At 39.7% G+C, this 16628-nt stretch overlaps 1 protein-coding gene across 3 annotated transcripts in view; it reads right to left on the bottom strand.

The window, feature by feature from the left end:
• Positions 1–16628, bottom strand: part of elmo3 (engulfment and cell motility 3) — a 38766-nt gene that overhangs the window by 18541 nt on the left and 3597 nt on the right. For 2 of the 3 annotated variants that reach the window (XM_053682430.1, XM_017474255.3), the window contains exons 2-10: positions 13307–13356; positions 11893–11986; positions 6049–6089; positions 5847–5919; positions 4488–4538; positions 4237–4406; positions 2565–2664; positions 2303–2454; positions 684–762 (exon numbers count right to left, since the gene is read on the bottom strand). In XM_053682430.1, coding sequence (XP_053538405.1) covers positions 684–762; positions 2303–2454; positions 2565–2664; positions 4237–4406; positions 4488–4538; positions 5847–5919; positions 6049–6089; positions 11893–11986; positions 13307–13356 — 810 coding nt within the window. The remainder of the gene's footprint in view (positions 1–683; positions 763–2302; positions 2455–2564; positions 2665–4236; positions 4407–4487; positions 4539–5846; positions 5920–6048; positions 6090–11892; positions 11987–13306; positions 13357–16628) is intronic. The other variant, XM_017474256.3, reaches the window with a different exon arrangement.

The following is a 16628-nucleotide window of genomic DNA, read 5'->3' as shown; positions in this document are numbered from 1 at the left end:
GTCTCGGGGAAAGTACGCGTTTGCCCCACCCTCCATGGTTGGTAGTTGTCGAGTCATAGGGGAGAGTTAGCTGGTCGAGTTAGCTAGACCAAATTGGAGAGGGAAAAAACCGAGAGAGACTAATCTGATCAACTATAAAGCAATATCGTTACTTAGTTTAGGTTTTTTTTGTTGGTCTAAATGCACATAAAAAACCCACAAACCTCAAAGAAATCCATATTTCTATCGTTTCAGTATACCAAAAAAAAAATCACTGCACTAATGCTGCGGCGCTATATAATTATTAACATTTGGTTGTATTATCATACCATTTTTTTTGCTGTTATTTCTTACATTGACACTTTACAGCCTGCAGGAGGCAGCACACCTCAGATGAAAACACCATCGTTTTTGACATACAGTACACATTAAGTAAGTCTGCCACTTTTCCCACGTTATCATCATTATTCAGCAAAACTGCACAAGTCTGATAAACCACTAATACAGTGAGTCATGCCATGTGACTCAGCCTTGATTAAAAAGTGACACTCAGAAACAAAGCAGCCCAGAGCGGAATACAGGAAGTTGAAGTCGAGGCATCAGTCCTGCGGCGACAGCGTGGTAATCATCTCATTACAGGAAGAGATGTCAGAAGAGTCGCTTTCTGTTAAACAGGTAACAGTAAAGTGAGCGAGTGCACTCACCTGTCTATCTGCCTCTCCAGCTGTCTGCAGCAGGGCCATCAGGAGAGCCATGGCTTTGGTCTGAAGCTGCTGGTTGGACCTGAGAGAGAGAGAGACAGAAAGAGAGAGAGAGAGAGAGAGAGAGAGAGAGAGAGAGACAGAGAGAGAGACTATAATACAAGAAAATTCAGATCTGCATAGTAAATAGTCCCACACTGCCCTTAGTCTCAGGGGTCCAAGCACTTGTTCACAGCTCGATTCGTTTAGCTAGTAAACCTCATGTGTTTGATTCCTGTTTACAGCTCACAGGGATCCAACAGTTTTTACACAATTAAGCTTCCAAACATTCTCACGCCACTTTCAAGATGGATAATCAGACATTTTCCACCAAATATAGCATAAAAATCAACGTTTCAGCTCAACATACAGTATAACAGAGGTTTTTTTTGTTTTGTTTTTTTAAAAAAGGGCAGGTGCTAAATCAGAGGTTCTCAACCTTTTGTGACTAAAGCCCCCCTCAAGCCTCCCAATAGATAGACAGATAGATAGATAGATAGATAGAGAGAGAGATACTTTCTTTTGCTTTTGTGTTTTTGTACTTTTTTAATTACTTTTCATAACTTATTATTTTATAAAATAACTTTTATGACTTTTATAAAACTATATAATGGACAGGTATAGAACATGAATGATCAAAAATGTTTCTGAACACTGGAACTACTTTGAACAAGAGAACTAGGCTGTAATAACGTGGACTATTTTACATGTAAAACATGTTGTATTACATTCGTCTTGCATTCTACAAACATTCAGATATGGATGATGTAAATTGGGACGAAGGGCGCGTCTCGTTATCCATGACATTGTTAAATCTCCGGCTCTTAGTCTCTCACTTAACAGAGCAGACGCAGAGAGAGGTGCGAGTGCAGCGGGAAAACAAGACCACACGCTTGCAGGACAGTACTGGCCACATTTGGAAAGTTGGTAAGATTTGTCCAAAAGTTGCTAGATTTGTTGCTAGGTGCTTTTTTTTGCAAAAAAAAAAAAAAAGTCGCTAAAGGGGTCTGAAAAGTCGCTAAGTTGGCAACACTGGTCTGAACTGACAGCTGGATAAAAGGCAGGCTAAGCTAGGCCTCTCCCCAGCAAAAAGACAATACAGAGGGAGAGAGAATGCAGGGTTTTTCATTTATGCACATTCTATTAGAAAAGCAATAAAATACACAGAGTACCCAAATGATGCCCTGTCTGTGTTTTTTTCTTGACAACAGTTTGCGCCCCTATTCTGATCGCTCCGCGCCCCCTGGTTGAGAATCACTGGGCTAACTAAAAGTTAACTAATATTATTCCCATTGTCCATTTCTAATATTGTATGTCCTTTGTACACAGTTTGTCATAAATGATATAACTTTTCTTCTTACAAAACTTACATTCAGTGCTTATTTAACCACTATGGCTGATCACGTCATTTTATAGGTCATTTAAGTTGATCTGTAATGTACTGTTAGCTATCAGGTCATCATTTACTACATGATGAGGCCTGTCTTGAAGCTAGATGTAAACTTTGAAAGACTACAGAATCTTCTGCAGCACTACTGCTCTGCAAACAGTGTGTGCGTGTGTGTGTATGAGACTGTACATACACCTGCAGATGGGAGATCAGCCTCTCCAGTGTGATCTCCTCTCTGATCTGGTGGAACAGGCTACTGCTGCTCAGAACCATGCTCGCCAGGATGTCCAGGGACACCTGCTGAATGGAGGTGTCCATCACCTTGGCATTCACAAAACCGGCGATCTGTGCACATATACAGGCACACATACACAATCACACACATGTTTAACATACGCAATGTGATAACGTAAAACAGTGACACATTTAGACTGGGAGCGTGATCCTATCCGCACCTTTTTGATGAAGACACTGGAGAGGTTCTCCCAGGAGACGATCCCATGGTCCATCAGCTCCATGAAGGCTGTGAGCGTGTGGGTCATAATCAGAGGCGCCCTGCGCACACATTGTAAAAGAAAATCAGTGATTATGTACTGCTGCTCTCTACACCCAAAATTAGCTTTCAAGATAATAATTTTTTTTTTTTTAAATATATATTAAGTGGTAAATTACTTATGCAGCAATTCAATTAAAAATATTGTTCAACAACAGCTCTGACAGTAGGCCCAGCTGCAAGGCAAATCCCCAGGTTTATATTATGGAAGTATTCATATTATGGAAGAATCTCCAGTGTCAGCGCTTTGAAAATCTGTAACTTCAAGTTTTCTGACACGGGAAGGAGTTCACGCTTCAGTTTCTCTGTAACAAGCTGACAAGCTGCATTTTTTTGTCTTATTAACTTATTTACGAAAGAGCGAGAGAGAAAAAAAAGAGAGGCTGATGAGAGAACGACTGTTCACAGATGCTGTAACGTAGTGATAGCTTGATTTGTGGATGTTACGTGAAGAATAATTGACGACGGTGCATTACCACCTCGGGGTGTGCGTTATCTTCTAATAATTCATCGGAGTCAATTATTCCGCTTATACCAACTCAAGACGTTGATCAGATGTTTTATTTCAAGACATTTGTCAGGTTTTTTGTCCTTAAAACGCTTGTGTGTGTGGAACTAATTTATTACCATCCCATCTCAAGCCTCCATTGCTAATTCCAAAACGTCACTTTAGAGCTAATAACGGAGGCTTGAGCCAGTGATATGCAATTATTAGAGAGAGAGAGAGAGAGAGAGAGAGAGAGAGAGAGAGAGAGAGAGAGAGAGAGAGAGTTCTTTTTTTTTTCTTTTATGCTGATAATATAAAAATAGAACAAATAAATATTGATAAGCCTACTTGTTCACAGGGTTTTTCGTTTTTTTTTTAATTACTGCAGAAAATAAAATGAATATATAAATAAATGAATATCGATACTAGTTCACTGGCTTATCAAACATGCTCTCTTTCTAGTAGCTCTATTTTCTTGCTCTCTCTCTCATTCTAATAACTGCATATTAATGGCTCAAGCCTCCGCTTCGCCTCGTGGCCGCATTTCCACCTCAGGTGCGCATTATTTTTCGAATAATTCAACGGCCAGTCATCAATTATTCCTTACATATTTCCAGAAAATCATAGTTTTCTGTCATGTTGTTTGTTACATCTGTGTGCTGTGGTGGACAGCAGCCTAAATCTTCCATTATTTCAGTTAACTTGGCAAAGTGATATGGAACTGTAATGCGGTCAAGACCTGACTGGAACTACTTTTGATGTGCATTTACTACAAAATAATTGCTCACATCAGAATGTCTGTCAGCCAATCAGAATAGTGAATTCAACAGCGCTATGGTATAGATTATATTATTTAAGGAATAATTAATTATAAATGGATATAGTTTACAGTGAGGATAGTTACTGTTACCTTTAGTTACTTTTGAAACAATTTCCATCAGAAATTTCCTTCCAGGTTCTTTATTTAAATTTGCTTCAACTATATACGTTCATTCATTTTGAGGAATCTGACTTCTGAAGTGAATTAGGTTTATGAAAGTTCCTGGAGTGTGTTTGGCAGAGTTTCATGGAAGGAAAGAATACGCACTCGCTAGCGTCCTCCACGATGTGGATGAGCAGCGAGTGTCCGTCTCGGCTGATGAACTCCTGAGCAAAGGTGACGTCCGTAGAGATGACAGCCAGCTGCTTCAGGGACTCGCAGCGCACGTCTGAGTCTGAGCTCTGGATGCCCTTAAAAAGGTCGTCTGCACAACGGCCCTGCAACACACACACACACAGTGTTATAAAAGTCCCAAGACTCAAGACCACAAAGATTATATGGAGGAGGAAGTCGCTCACCGGAGCCTTGGTCAGCCGAAGAATGCTGCCGTTCTTAATGTCCAAGCGATTCTACAATATAAGCCACAAAGCACAGAGTCAGACACCGAGCACGAGCCACAGCTATGAAAAGACTCTGCAATTTAGCTACTGGATGACAGGAAACCATACTACAATCACCGTGTGACTGAGAGAGAGAGAGAGAGAGTGAGAGAGAGAGAGAGAGAGAGAGAGAGAGAGAGAGAGAGAGAGAGAGAGAGAGAGAGAGAGAGAGAGATCCTGTGTACCAATTTGCCTACTAATCATTCTAAATAGTATCCGGGATTAGAATTAGTACGTCCCAAATCGTAGTACGTCGAAATGAGTTGTTGGTCGATCACTTCTGGGGAAGGTAACAATGGTCTTGAATTTCCTCCATTTGTACACAATCTGTCTGACTGTGGTTTGGTGGATTCCAAACTCTTTAAGAGATGGTTTTCTAAACCTTTCCAGCCTGATGAGCATGAACAACTCAATTCCTGACGTCCTCAGAAAGCTCCTTTGTTCATGCCATGATACACTCTCACAAACTTGTGTTGTGAAGATCAGACTCTGATAAATCCCTGTTCTTTAAATAAAACGGGACGCTCACTCACACCTGACTAATTTCACCTTCAAATTAACTGCTAATCCTAGAGGTTCATATACTTTTGCCACTCACAGATATGTAATACTGGATCATTTTCCTCAATAAATAAATGACCAAGAATAATATTTTTGTCTCCTTTGTTAAACTGGGTTCTCTTTATCTATTTTTAGGACTTCTGTGAAAAGTCATATTTATGAAGATATATAAAAAATTCTAAAGGCTTCACAAACTTTCAAGCACCGTGTGTGTGAATGTGTATGTATGTATGTATATATATATATATATATATATATATATATATATATATATATATATATATATATATATATATATATACATACATACATACATACATACACACACATACACATATATATATATATATATATATTTGTATTAAAAGCTTTAAATACATATCATCAAATATTTAAAAAAATATATTCATAAAAGAATGTGTCCTAAAATAATATTCAGGTATGCAATTAGTTAATTTCCATTACGCATTTATTGAAATTATTATTTTCTGCAGCTGGTTTGCAAACAGCATTTTAGCATTAGATAAAGTTCAGATATAATTATATTATATATAGATATAGTTATATCCCATGTAGTAAGCATACATATAGTGAATCAGTGATTTAGCATTAGGTCTAAATGTGTGTTAAACGCATTCCAATAATACACACTAGCTTTAAGCAGTTACACTCCAGGAAGTCAGGAGTATACACAGTGTTGAAAGAGAAACGACATACCGACTCTGTGATGTAGGTGTGAGCTCCGTCCGCATACTGGAGAGCGTAGTTCTCTGGACCAGGTAGATTCCATCTTCCAAAAAAAATAAGAAAAAAATCCCGCACACACCTGATTTAAATCACACTCATGTTGAATGCTGGAGACTTACTTTTACAGCAAACACACACACACACACACACATACACACACGCACACACTTACCTGTCACACACTTCCTTTATCACTGCACTAAGGGGCTTTTTCTACAATATAAACAGAAAGAAATCATCAAATTAAAGGTATTTTTTATGCCATAACCTGTGTGAAATCAGGTTCGAAAACAATCTGTACAGACATTTACACCAGCATACATTATTTTGCTTCTAAAAAAAAGATAAGGATCCAAATTATGTAGCTCTTATAAGTCCCTCTCGTTGCAAAATGTAGACGACAAGATCCTGGCTAAGGCATTGGTCTCTCGTCTTGAAAATATACTTCCAAAGATTATATCTGAGGAACAAACAGGCTTTATCAGGCTTTATCAGAGGCAGACAGATATTTTTTAGTGTTTGCACTCTTTTAAATATCATTCATTCTAAACACTCATGTGTGTGGAGTGTGAGTATCTTTTGTTGGTGCTTAAAAAAATTGGGCTTGGGGATAATTTTATTTTATGGATACGCCTTCTATATGTCTCTCCCCAGGTGAGTGTGCACACTAATAACATCAGATCAAGCTGGGACGGGGAAGACGTCAGGGATGCCCACTTTTCCCTTTGCTGTTCGCACTGGCCGTTGAGCCATTAATAAACTGATCTGTGGTCCTCCCCCATGCTTAAGGGTTAGGTGCGGTCGGGCATTGAAATTAAATTGTCACTCTATGCCGATTATCTATTACTGTACATTTTCAACCCGGTTTCCAGTTTCCCAGTTATTTTATTCATATTGGAAAAATCTGGTTTGTTCTCTGGTTATAAAATACATCTGCATAAAAGTGAATGCTTCCCGGTTAATGCCTTGGGTATGGGTCTTTCACAGTCGGATGTTCCAGTTAAGAAAAACAGGATTTAGATACCTCGGCCCTAACATTACTAGATCTTTACCCTCTGTTCTATCTGCAAATTTCCTCCCTCTACTAGAACAAACTAAGTCTGATTTTCAGAGATGGAGCAGTCTACCTCTATCACTGATTGGCCAAATTAACCTAGTGAAAATGAATGTTTCGCCCAAATTTCTTTTTGCTTTCTAATGCCTTCCTTTTCTTCCTTAGCATTTTTTAAAATCTACTGACCAGATGTGGTAAAGCACCCAGAATTCAGAAATCGTTGCTTCAGAGATGCCAATTGAGCTGTGGGCTCTCTTTACCCAATTTTCTGTTTTATTATTGCTCAGCAAATATTCTCAAATTAACCTTTTGGTACAGCTCATCCACCGCATCATGGTGCAGATTGGAGGCAAGTGCGTGTACTTCTACTTCTCTGTTGGCTTTGCTCACTTCACCCTTACCCAGTAATCCCTCTTCCCCTTCCTTTGCACACAACTCAATAGTTGCATCTATCCTTTGGATCTGGTGTCAGTTCAGACGACATTTAAATTCACTTTCACCTCAACATTAATTTTATCACTGGTGAATCATATGTTTCCTACAAGCCTACAATCTGTTCAACACCACAAAAGGTTTAAAGATGCGTGGAATTAATTTCTGGGCCAGAAAAGTTTTTTTAAAAACGCCTAAAATGTCAGGAACTTTGCGTGAAAATATTAAGGTATTTTTAAATTTAAAGGATAAGCAAATGGCTAGGAACACTTTAAAATGAAATAAGAGTACCTTTAATAGGATGTTATTCTAACTGGAATAAGATGTAATGTACACCCCAACTTTCTTTTCCTGCTTAATCTTACAATAGTCCACTCTAAACGCTATAAAAGCCCGTACTTGTTTCTCACATCATGTAGGGTTAGCATGTCTTCCTTTGGCAAATGTTTCCCCAAATGATAATGTGCCGTTTAAGAGATGTTACTTTTATGGGACTTAAATAACAGACCAGCATCAAGGCTTACACCAACACCCTTAAGTGTAGCTTTTGGTTTAACAGAGCAGTCATCACACTGTAGGGTCAAATTAACTTTATTTTGAGCAGATTGACCACTCAGACTCAGACTCAGACTGAGAATTACAATCTGGCACTAAAATTTTAACCCTCCTTAAACCTTCATAAAATTGTAAGTACATTGTAATTGCTATGTAAAAAAAAAAAAACAATCTAGCTATGTGTTGTGAATAAGCTATATAGCATAATCTTGAAATTGCTGTACTGCTAGCAAAATCTGGGAGTGTATCTATATTCCCAGGGTCCTACATTCTCTAGATTTATGTCCTATCGGGTCCGCAGATTTATACGGCACATTATGAACACACGGTGATTTAAAGCTGGAGTTAAGCTTCAGCATAGGTGAGAGCTTGGACATGTTCATACTTAACATTTTGTTCCTTTTATGACCTTTCATAACTCATAAATTTCAAGTGTGGATGACGGATGGATTTTAAACGAATGTATGTTGTTTTTCATATAAATGTGTCTTTGGTGTTAAAAGGTAATAAAGTTAATAGGTCCCTGGGAAAATGAGTCCTGACTACATAAAACCTTTGGAAAAGTTTACTTAACGTGTGTTAACAGAATACTGAACTGAGGAACATAGGACCCTGGGGGGGGGGAAAGCTGAATTTTACGACAAAAAACCCTAGAGTACACCGATGGACAAGACGGTCCAGCAAGGCAAAAGTCTAATGTGAGTGCTACTTCATTAGTAGCATTATTAACATTTTTTTTTAACCAAACAGACTTCCAAAAGGACTTCTACCACCTTCTAGGTGTCTTTTGGCTCACCAGACCAAAGCTCATGAATTCACATGTTAAAGTCGATGCGAAAATGTTTTTCACATCCCGCGTCCTTTCCTTTTCAGCGAATTCTCATCGTAATCTCATTGTAAGGGCTAAATGCTATAGCTAAACCGTTAAACCCCTTCTCAAATGTTGGCAGTGCCTTGTTATATATTCATTCACTGTAAACAAAAAAATAATTAGCTAGCTAGCATAATCATGTAGTTTACATTGAATTGTTTGTTATGTGACTTTTAATATTGGATTTAAACTGATGAACTAGTGTTAATTTTAGCGGTTTATCTTATCCTGTTAGACGTTAGACTGGGATCACGGATTACATAAAATAAGCAAGAAAAGCAGTTATATAATGAAGCTGTGTTTCACAGACGTATGAAATGCTTCAAATAGCACAAATCTTGTAGTGATGCAGTAAAGAACCATAAATCTCCAAAATCTCCAAATCTGTCACGAATTCAAACCCAAAGGCAAAGCCTGTCGCTCCACTCTGCATTCGAGCCGGAAACCGGGCATAAAAATAAATGGAGGAGACACGTTACTGCTACGTCTGCCTTTGAGACACCCAGCAATTAGTGGCGGCCGATGTGGTAAACCGATTAGAGTTTTCGGTGTAGTGTGGTAGACCAGTCAGTGGGCTGTAATTTGCGGCCGACGGGCCGGTCAACTGAGTGGAAGCCCTGGGTTTAATCCATCAACACAGCTGAAGGGCAGTTTTTCCTGAGCGGTTTTGTGGAGGGAAGAAAAATCACCCATCGTAACAAAAGAACCAACCACGACCATAAAATCATCCTCGGGCGCAAACACCTCGCTGTGGGAGAGTCCAAAGGACGAGACTGAGTTCCTGAGAGACAAAGAGTGATCGCAAAGCTCAATGAGGCTTCACACAGACAGGAAAAGCTTAGAGATTGCTAAAACATTAAGAATCAGGATTTCACCACTGTCACCACCTACCAACAGTGCTCCAAGGAAGGAAAACCGGTGAATCAACGACAGGGTCATGGGTACCCAAGGCCCACTGATACTTATGGGGTGCGTAACATCAATCACCTACCTAAAGATTGTTGGAGACCAAGCATACCTCTTCATAGCAATGGATCTCCTGGTAATGGTTTGCTGCCAGATAACACAGCACACCTTCTGAGGTCTTGTGGAGTCCAGGCGAGGGTACAAGGGGGACCTATACAATATTAGGCCAGTGGTTTTAATGTTATGGATGATCATTCTATACTTCTTGGAGTTTTGGAAGCCGTATAAAAAGGAGAAATCTGAAGATTTTATGTTTCAAAAAGCTAGCTAGACTTTGAACGCACAGCTTGCTTATCAAGGAATAATTTGTTAAAACAGCAGGAGTCAAAAACAGAATAGTTTTAGACAGGTGAGATGGGTGCCTTATAATAACTGTCTGATATTATTATAAGCCGTATTCCTCAGGTGCTCCTTTGAAATGTGGTTTACATGCAGAATTCAGGTGGAGGTCAGAGTTTAGTGTAGAAATGAAAAACATTTGGACGTTTAGTTAAAGAAGAGACCATGTGGCCAGAGTAGTGTGATTAGTATGGGTGATAAGTAACCCACAGTTCCTGCCTAACTGTTCTATTTAAGGCTCCCATTAGAGACATGTGGACATGTGTGCGTCTAACCTCAAAAGACTTATCAGCAACTGCTTTTATTAAATAAATTATTATAAATGTATTTATTAGGCCAGACTTTCACGTTTTAGTTAATCAACACAGTTTAGTCACAACACACATCTCAAATCACTGATGTACAGCCGGGTGGGGGAGGTTAAAGTTAAAGTGTCTGATCACTAATCTGACACAGATGGTACTTCACAATTTAGCACTGGCCGTCAAAATAAATGCATCTTTAGTTCAGCTACTGGATAAGAAACGCACAGTTCTGAACTAACAGTTCTCCATAAGGTGGCAATTAAAGATGTGTGTTCAGTTCCTGCTTTCTAAGGCAGATCAACTCTTATCTTTAATGCCATACTGAGTCTCATGTATACTTGTATTGATGAGCCTGGAATATACCGAAGATGATAATATTCCCAAACAAAACTAAGTAACAAAGATTAAAAAACAAGCCTAAACAAAATTTGCTAATGTGAAAGAATATCTCCACCAAAAGCTATTCTACCATTAACTTCAAACAAATTAGCTAAAATTAGAGAATGTTAACAAACCACACTACCTAAAGATAGAGTATCACCAAACAAAACTAACTAGGCAATATTAGAGAACATCTCCAAACATAACTAACTAGACAGCATTAGACAATAACTCAAACCTAAACTAGCTACAGAATAGTACAAAACCACACTAACTAAAGTCACACAATAACTCCAAACCAAAATAGCTAGAGACTATACCCAAAAAAAATTTAACTAGCTAATGTTACTAAATACCTCCAAACCACACTAGCTAAAGTCTATATAGAATATCTAGTTAGAATATCTAACTAGCTAACACCAATAATGACTAAACTAGCTAATTATGCTAGAGCCAAGTTAGAGAATATTGCCAAAAAAATAGTTAAAATAGCTAGAAATAAAACTAGTTATTAAAGAATATCCCAAACAAAAACGCTAATGTTGAAATATTGCACATTACACTTTGGTGTAATTGATGTGTACAGCAGGGTAACTATAAATGATTCTGTTATTATATAACCCAGCTGGCCACATTTATTGGTTTGTTTATTGACTTATTCATGTAGGAGTTTAAGGTGAGGTTTTATATGCTGATATACAGTATTAAGAAAGCATGATATCCAGGTTGCACCGTTCAGTACACCTACTTCTAATACTCATATTATTTCACTCACACATTGCTACTATTACTTTGAACTTTTCTACCAATTTTCACTTCAATGGAGCAGCACACATTCTCAGAGCTGATAGGGAAACAGCAAATTATTTAATGCAGTAGCACCACTTCCCCATTCCAACCGGGCGTGGCCAGACGGAGACGAAGCTGACCTGAAGCCTTGAGCAATCAGGAAAATTCCAGAACAAAATCAACCAAATGCAGGTGGAGGATTTCTGATCCGAGCCAGGACATGTAGAACATGCAAGTCCAGCTCAGATGCATTTTTTCAATCATGTTTCAGCAGCTGCTTTATCAGACACACACAGTGAGTGTGAATATCACGCCTGGCCTCACCTGATCGAGCTGAATGAGCTGAGGGTACGCCCCTGGCATCTGAATAGCGATCTTCACGATGTCCTTCTGCTGCGGCATTTTGATATGCGGATGCCTGAAAAAGAGACAAAAATAGTACAAGGATAGAGTTATGTTTTCAGAGTGTTTCCTAGTGTATTATTCTTTAAAACAATCCTGAACTCCATAAATACTCCAAAAATTCAATGAGGATTGCACATTTCTAATGCATATTAATCATTTGTGAGGTCACAAAATAGGTTCAATGCCTATCACATCTAATATGTGAGGAATAAAGCACTTGGAGGCATGTTGTTATAGGAAAATAATGGACAATGGGGTGGTGCGATCGAGAGGAGTCGTGCCCCTTTTGAAAAAGCCAATAGCGTTTGGCATACCTCACAGCCTGGGCTAAGCTGATATGATTTCTGTCGCTCAACAACGGCAAGGTGATTTTTATAATGCTGGGGGCGGGACACTTCAGATTCTAGAGCGCACTTGATTGGACAGAAAATCTGATGAGATGCGGAAGTGCAGAATGACATCATTAAAATCGTTGCTCTGTATTGGGGGTAGAGAGAGACTGTAAAATTTGAACACATATCTCTTCTAAATGTGAATTTTTTCATTGTTTTGCCACACACTAGCTTATAGATAACCTTAAGGCTTAAGACATATTCATACTAAACGCTACAAAACAACTCGGATTTCATGGGGACTTTAAAAGCCAGTGCTGTGAAGCATGCTGAAACTGAAAAACTGATACACAGTGTACCTTACAGGAGAGGAGCGTGCTGTCAGTACACTCCTATTTTCATAATGACTTTGCACCTTCCTCTTTTTAAGGAGAACTTGTGAGCTCAGCTTATCAGAAATATGTCAATGGTAAACCTATACACCTGTATAGGAGATACTGTATATGGCATACAAGCTCTCCCATTCGCAAACACACATCGCTGTGGTTTTTAATCAACAGAAGCTCCAGTTGAATTGTTTGACAGACCAGAGTGTTTCCATGTGTGAAAACGGGACGAGTAACACGCAGCTCCAGACTCGCTGTTCTCTCTGAGACTCCCATTAAAGAAGGAAATGTGTGCTTGCGTGCTTGTGCTTGCGTGCTTGTGCTTGTGTGCTTGTGCTTGCGTGTGTGTGGTAACGACTGTATTTCACCTCAGCAACTACTGCCGTGGCCGTAACCAGTCACATATACTGACATCTCAAACATTTACATTTCAGATATTTTTTAGCCATAGTGAGTTACACACATTTTATATACAGGCATTTATCTAATATTTCTTGTTGATAAGACTACTACAAAATAATTATACAATTATTAATTATATGCCTAGAGGTCGACTGATTTGGCTCCTGAGAGCAGATATGAGAAAAACAGATGAACAGCCAGGTATATTCTCACCTCGGCCACCAAACCCAGTATACACACAGCGAGGAAGAGTAAAGCCAACACTGGAGCGGAAACAAACCAGGGAAAAAAAAACACATTAATCAGCTTTGCAGTTCTCCTGAGATTTAGATATTTAGCTGTTTAACTGCACTGAGAGAGAGAGAGAGAGAGAGAGAGAGAGAGAGAGAGAGAGAGAGAGAGAGCGAGCGAGCGAAGGAGAGACTCAGGGCCATGAATTGATGTTTCTCAGGCCTCATTCCACGTCATTCCAATCATGTTCCTGCATGCTCCCAGACACACTCATCAACCCAAATCCATCCATCCACACACCCACATCTGCCACACACACACACACACTACACAGAGAGAGAGATAGACAAACAGAAACAGAAACAGAGAGACAGAAACAGAGGGACAGAAACAGAGGGACAGAAACAGAGGGACAGAAAGATCAAATGAGAGAGAGGGAGAGAGGAGACAGAAAGAGAGAGAGGGAACAAGAAAGACATTGAGAAAGTGACACAGAAAGAAAGAAAGAAAGAAAGAAAGAAAGAAAGAAGTGTTGGTCCAAATGCAGAGCTGTGTTAGTCACATGTTCACTGTAACATCTGACCCCACTGAAGCCACAGAAGTGTGGTTTTGCATCTACTAAGTGTGTGCATGTGGACTAAAGACCAGCAGCCTGCATACGACCTCCCCCTAAACACACACACACAGCTCATGTCTTTTCTATGCCCCAGTTATGTACATTCATCTCAGAATCTGTGGCCCAACGATCTACCTGAGGCCACTGTATGCCACACTAATGCATGTTCACTAATTATGGAATTCTGCCATTTTATAAATCCAGCTTTCTCCTGAAATCCCACAGTGCATTGCAGCAGGTTATGCTGCAGTATATAACTGTGCCTTATTCACTAGCAGTAATGGAAAAATCTGTCTATTTTCATTGATTCAGCTCACCAATAAGAGTCGACACTTTCAGCTCCTAAACGGCTCGTTCCCAAGTCCGTCTAAAAGGGGCAGTTTGTGATATTGTTGCCAGCGATTGTTCTTTGTTGGCTGAAATTGCATGTTCAAACTGCATTTTATCAAATGTAATTAAATAATTGTTGGCCTAAATCATCAAGTCACCACAAATCATTAACAAAGGCCGCATTGTTGTTGTTCCGCTGTAGTTTGGATCATTAAGGAGATTTATTTCCATTTATCCTGATAAAGGATCGCTTCCCATCCCCTACAAACAGTTGAGATTCAAACACATGCAGCTTGGATGTCAAAAAGAGGTTTCTAAGGAAGAAGTTAAGCTGTCTGCTGATGAATGAATGTAAATAAATAAATGATAAGTGAGCACTGAAATATCCTTTATGTACAAAAGGGAAAAAAAGAGCCATCTCAGAAATTCACAAAAACAGACTCATCACTACTATATAGTGCACTAATTTTGAAGTAGAGGTGGCCGATATCACAAAAATATCAAACCCTCCACCCTACTCGACCAAACTACTGTTGGAACTCTGCATTATGGTAGGTAGCGTTCTCCGGGTATCCACCAAGCCCAGATTCATCCATCAGACTACCAGATGTGACGCATGAAAGATCACTCTAGAGAACATTTTTCCACTGCTCCATTGGCGGCGCTTTACACCACTGCAGCCGGCGAGTGGCATTGCGCATAGTGCACATATGCTTGTGTGCAGCTGCTCAGCCATGGAAACCTATTTCATGAAGCTCCCAACATAGAGAACTTGTACTGATGTTGCTTCCAGAGGCAGTCTGGAACTCTGTAATGAGCGATGCATCAGATAGGTGATTTTTATGCACTCCACACTTCAGCTCTGTGAGATTGTGTGGTCTACCGCTTCATATCTGAGCTGATGTTACCCCTAGATACTTCCTTTTCACAATAATAGCAATTAGAGTGCACCAACTGACAGGTGGCAAAGGTGGCATCCTGTGTCAGTGCCATGTTTAAAGTCACTGAGTTCTTCAGTACAAACCATTCTGTATGGAGATTACATGGCTATATGGCTGATATGATTTTATGTGGCAATGGGTATGGCTGAAACACCAGAATTAGTTGGGGTGTCCACATACTTGTGGCCATGTAGAGTATATTCACAGTATGTAATTGTTATAAGAATAATGATGATCCAGAAAATACATCTTGAAACTGGACTGAGACAAAACCGATCCCAATAATATTCCCAATATTACATCAATATTATATCATCCAGCACTAAAGTGATGTTTCGCAAATTGTAGCCATGTAGAAATCCTACTCCACACTGTTGAGGGATTAAATGATGTATTTTAGGGAACAGGAAGTGGGTATCCACCTGTCTTCTGAAGTCCCACAATGCATTGTAGTATATCAGCCTCCCCATGATGAAGCCTTGAGGATACAGAGCACCTACAGGACACTTCGGCACAGGCAGCGTTCACTATGTGGGGCACCACAAGTATTGCAAATTTTCTAACTCAAACCTGAAAAACGACTCCTGAAATCCCACATCCTTCCTTGTGCCTGGAATGGTGCCCTACTCTATTTCTTGTAGAAAAATGCTTTGTGGGTATTCCACACCATTCTAGGGTAGATTATTTCATTATTTGGAATTTCACAGGATTTTATTTAATTGTCTCTGAAAACGAAACATGCTAAACATAAACAAACCAAAACACAGTGTCATCTGTCATCGTGTGCAATTTTAGCATTGGGACATTGGACAATGTGTGCTTAGTCTAGCTATATTTAGTTTCTCCTCCAAAGGCAATCTTATGAAGTAAATAATTCACTTCGTTCACGTTCAGCATATCACATGCGCCATCTCAATCACTGTTGATGACGTGATATGGACGTGTCAGCAAATCAAGATCCAATCTAGCAGAAGGCGGGCCACTGTGTGTGATAAAAACCCGATGTGATGGTCACTAATTGATAGTCTGGGCTGCTTGAGTCTACAGTCTGCACTGACATGACTGTGCAGCGATGTACATCTCGAATCACATAACCACGTCTGCCGATGACACGACCGTGGTGGGTCTCATCAGCAAGAATGAGGAGTCAGCATACAGAGAGGAGAGAGGCTAACGGACTGGTGCAGAGCCAACAAGCTGTCTCTGAATGTGGACAAAACAAAAGAGATGGTTGTTGACTTCAGGAGAACACGGAGCGACCACATTACTCTGAACATTGACGGTTCCTCGATGGAGATCAAATTCCGCGGTGTTCACCTGGCGGAAAACCTCATCTGCTCCCTCAACACCAGCGCCATAGCCAAGAAAGCCCAGCAGCATCTCTAGTTTCTGCAAAGTCTGAGAAAATCCCATCTCC

Source organism: Ictalurus punctatus, chromosome 8 (assembly GCF_001660625.3).
Source record: "Ictalurus punctatus breed USDA103 chromosome 8, Coco_2.0, whole genome shotgun sequence".
In the NCBI taxonomy this organism is placed as follows: domain Eukaryota; kingdom Metazoa; phylum Chordata; class Actinopteri; order Siluriformes; family Ictaluridae; genus Ictalurus; species Ictalurus punctatus.
The sequence above is the reverse complement of the archived record's forward strand: the minus strand, read 5'-3'. Positions and strand labels throughout refer to the sequence as shown.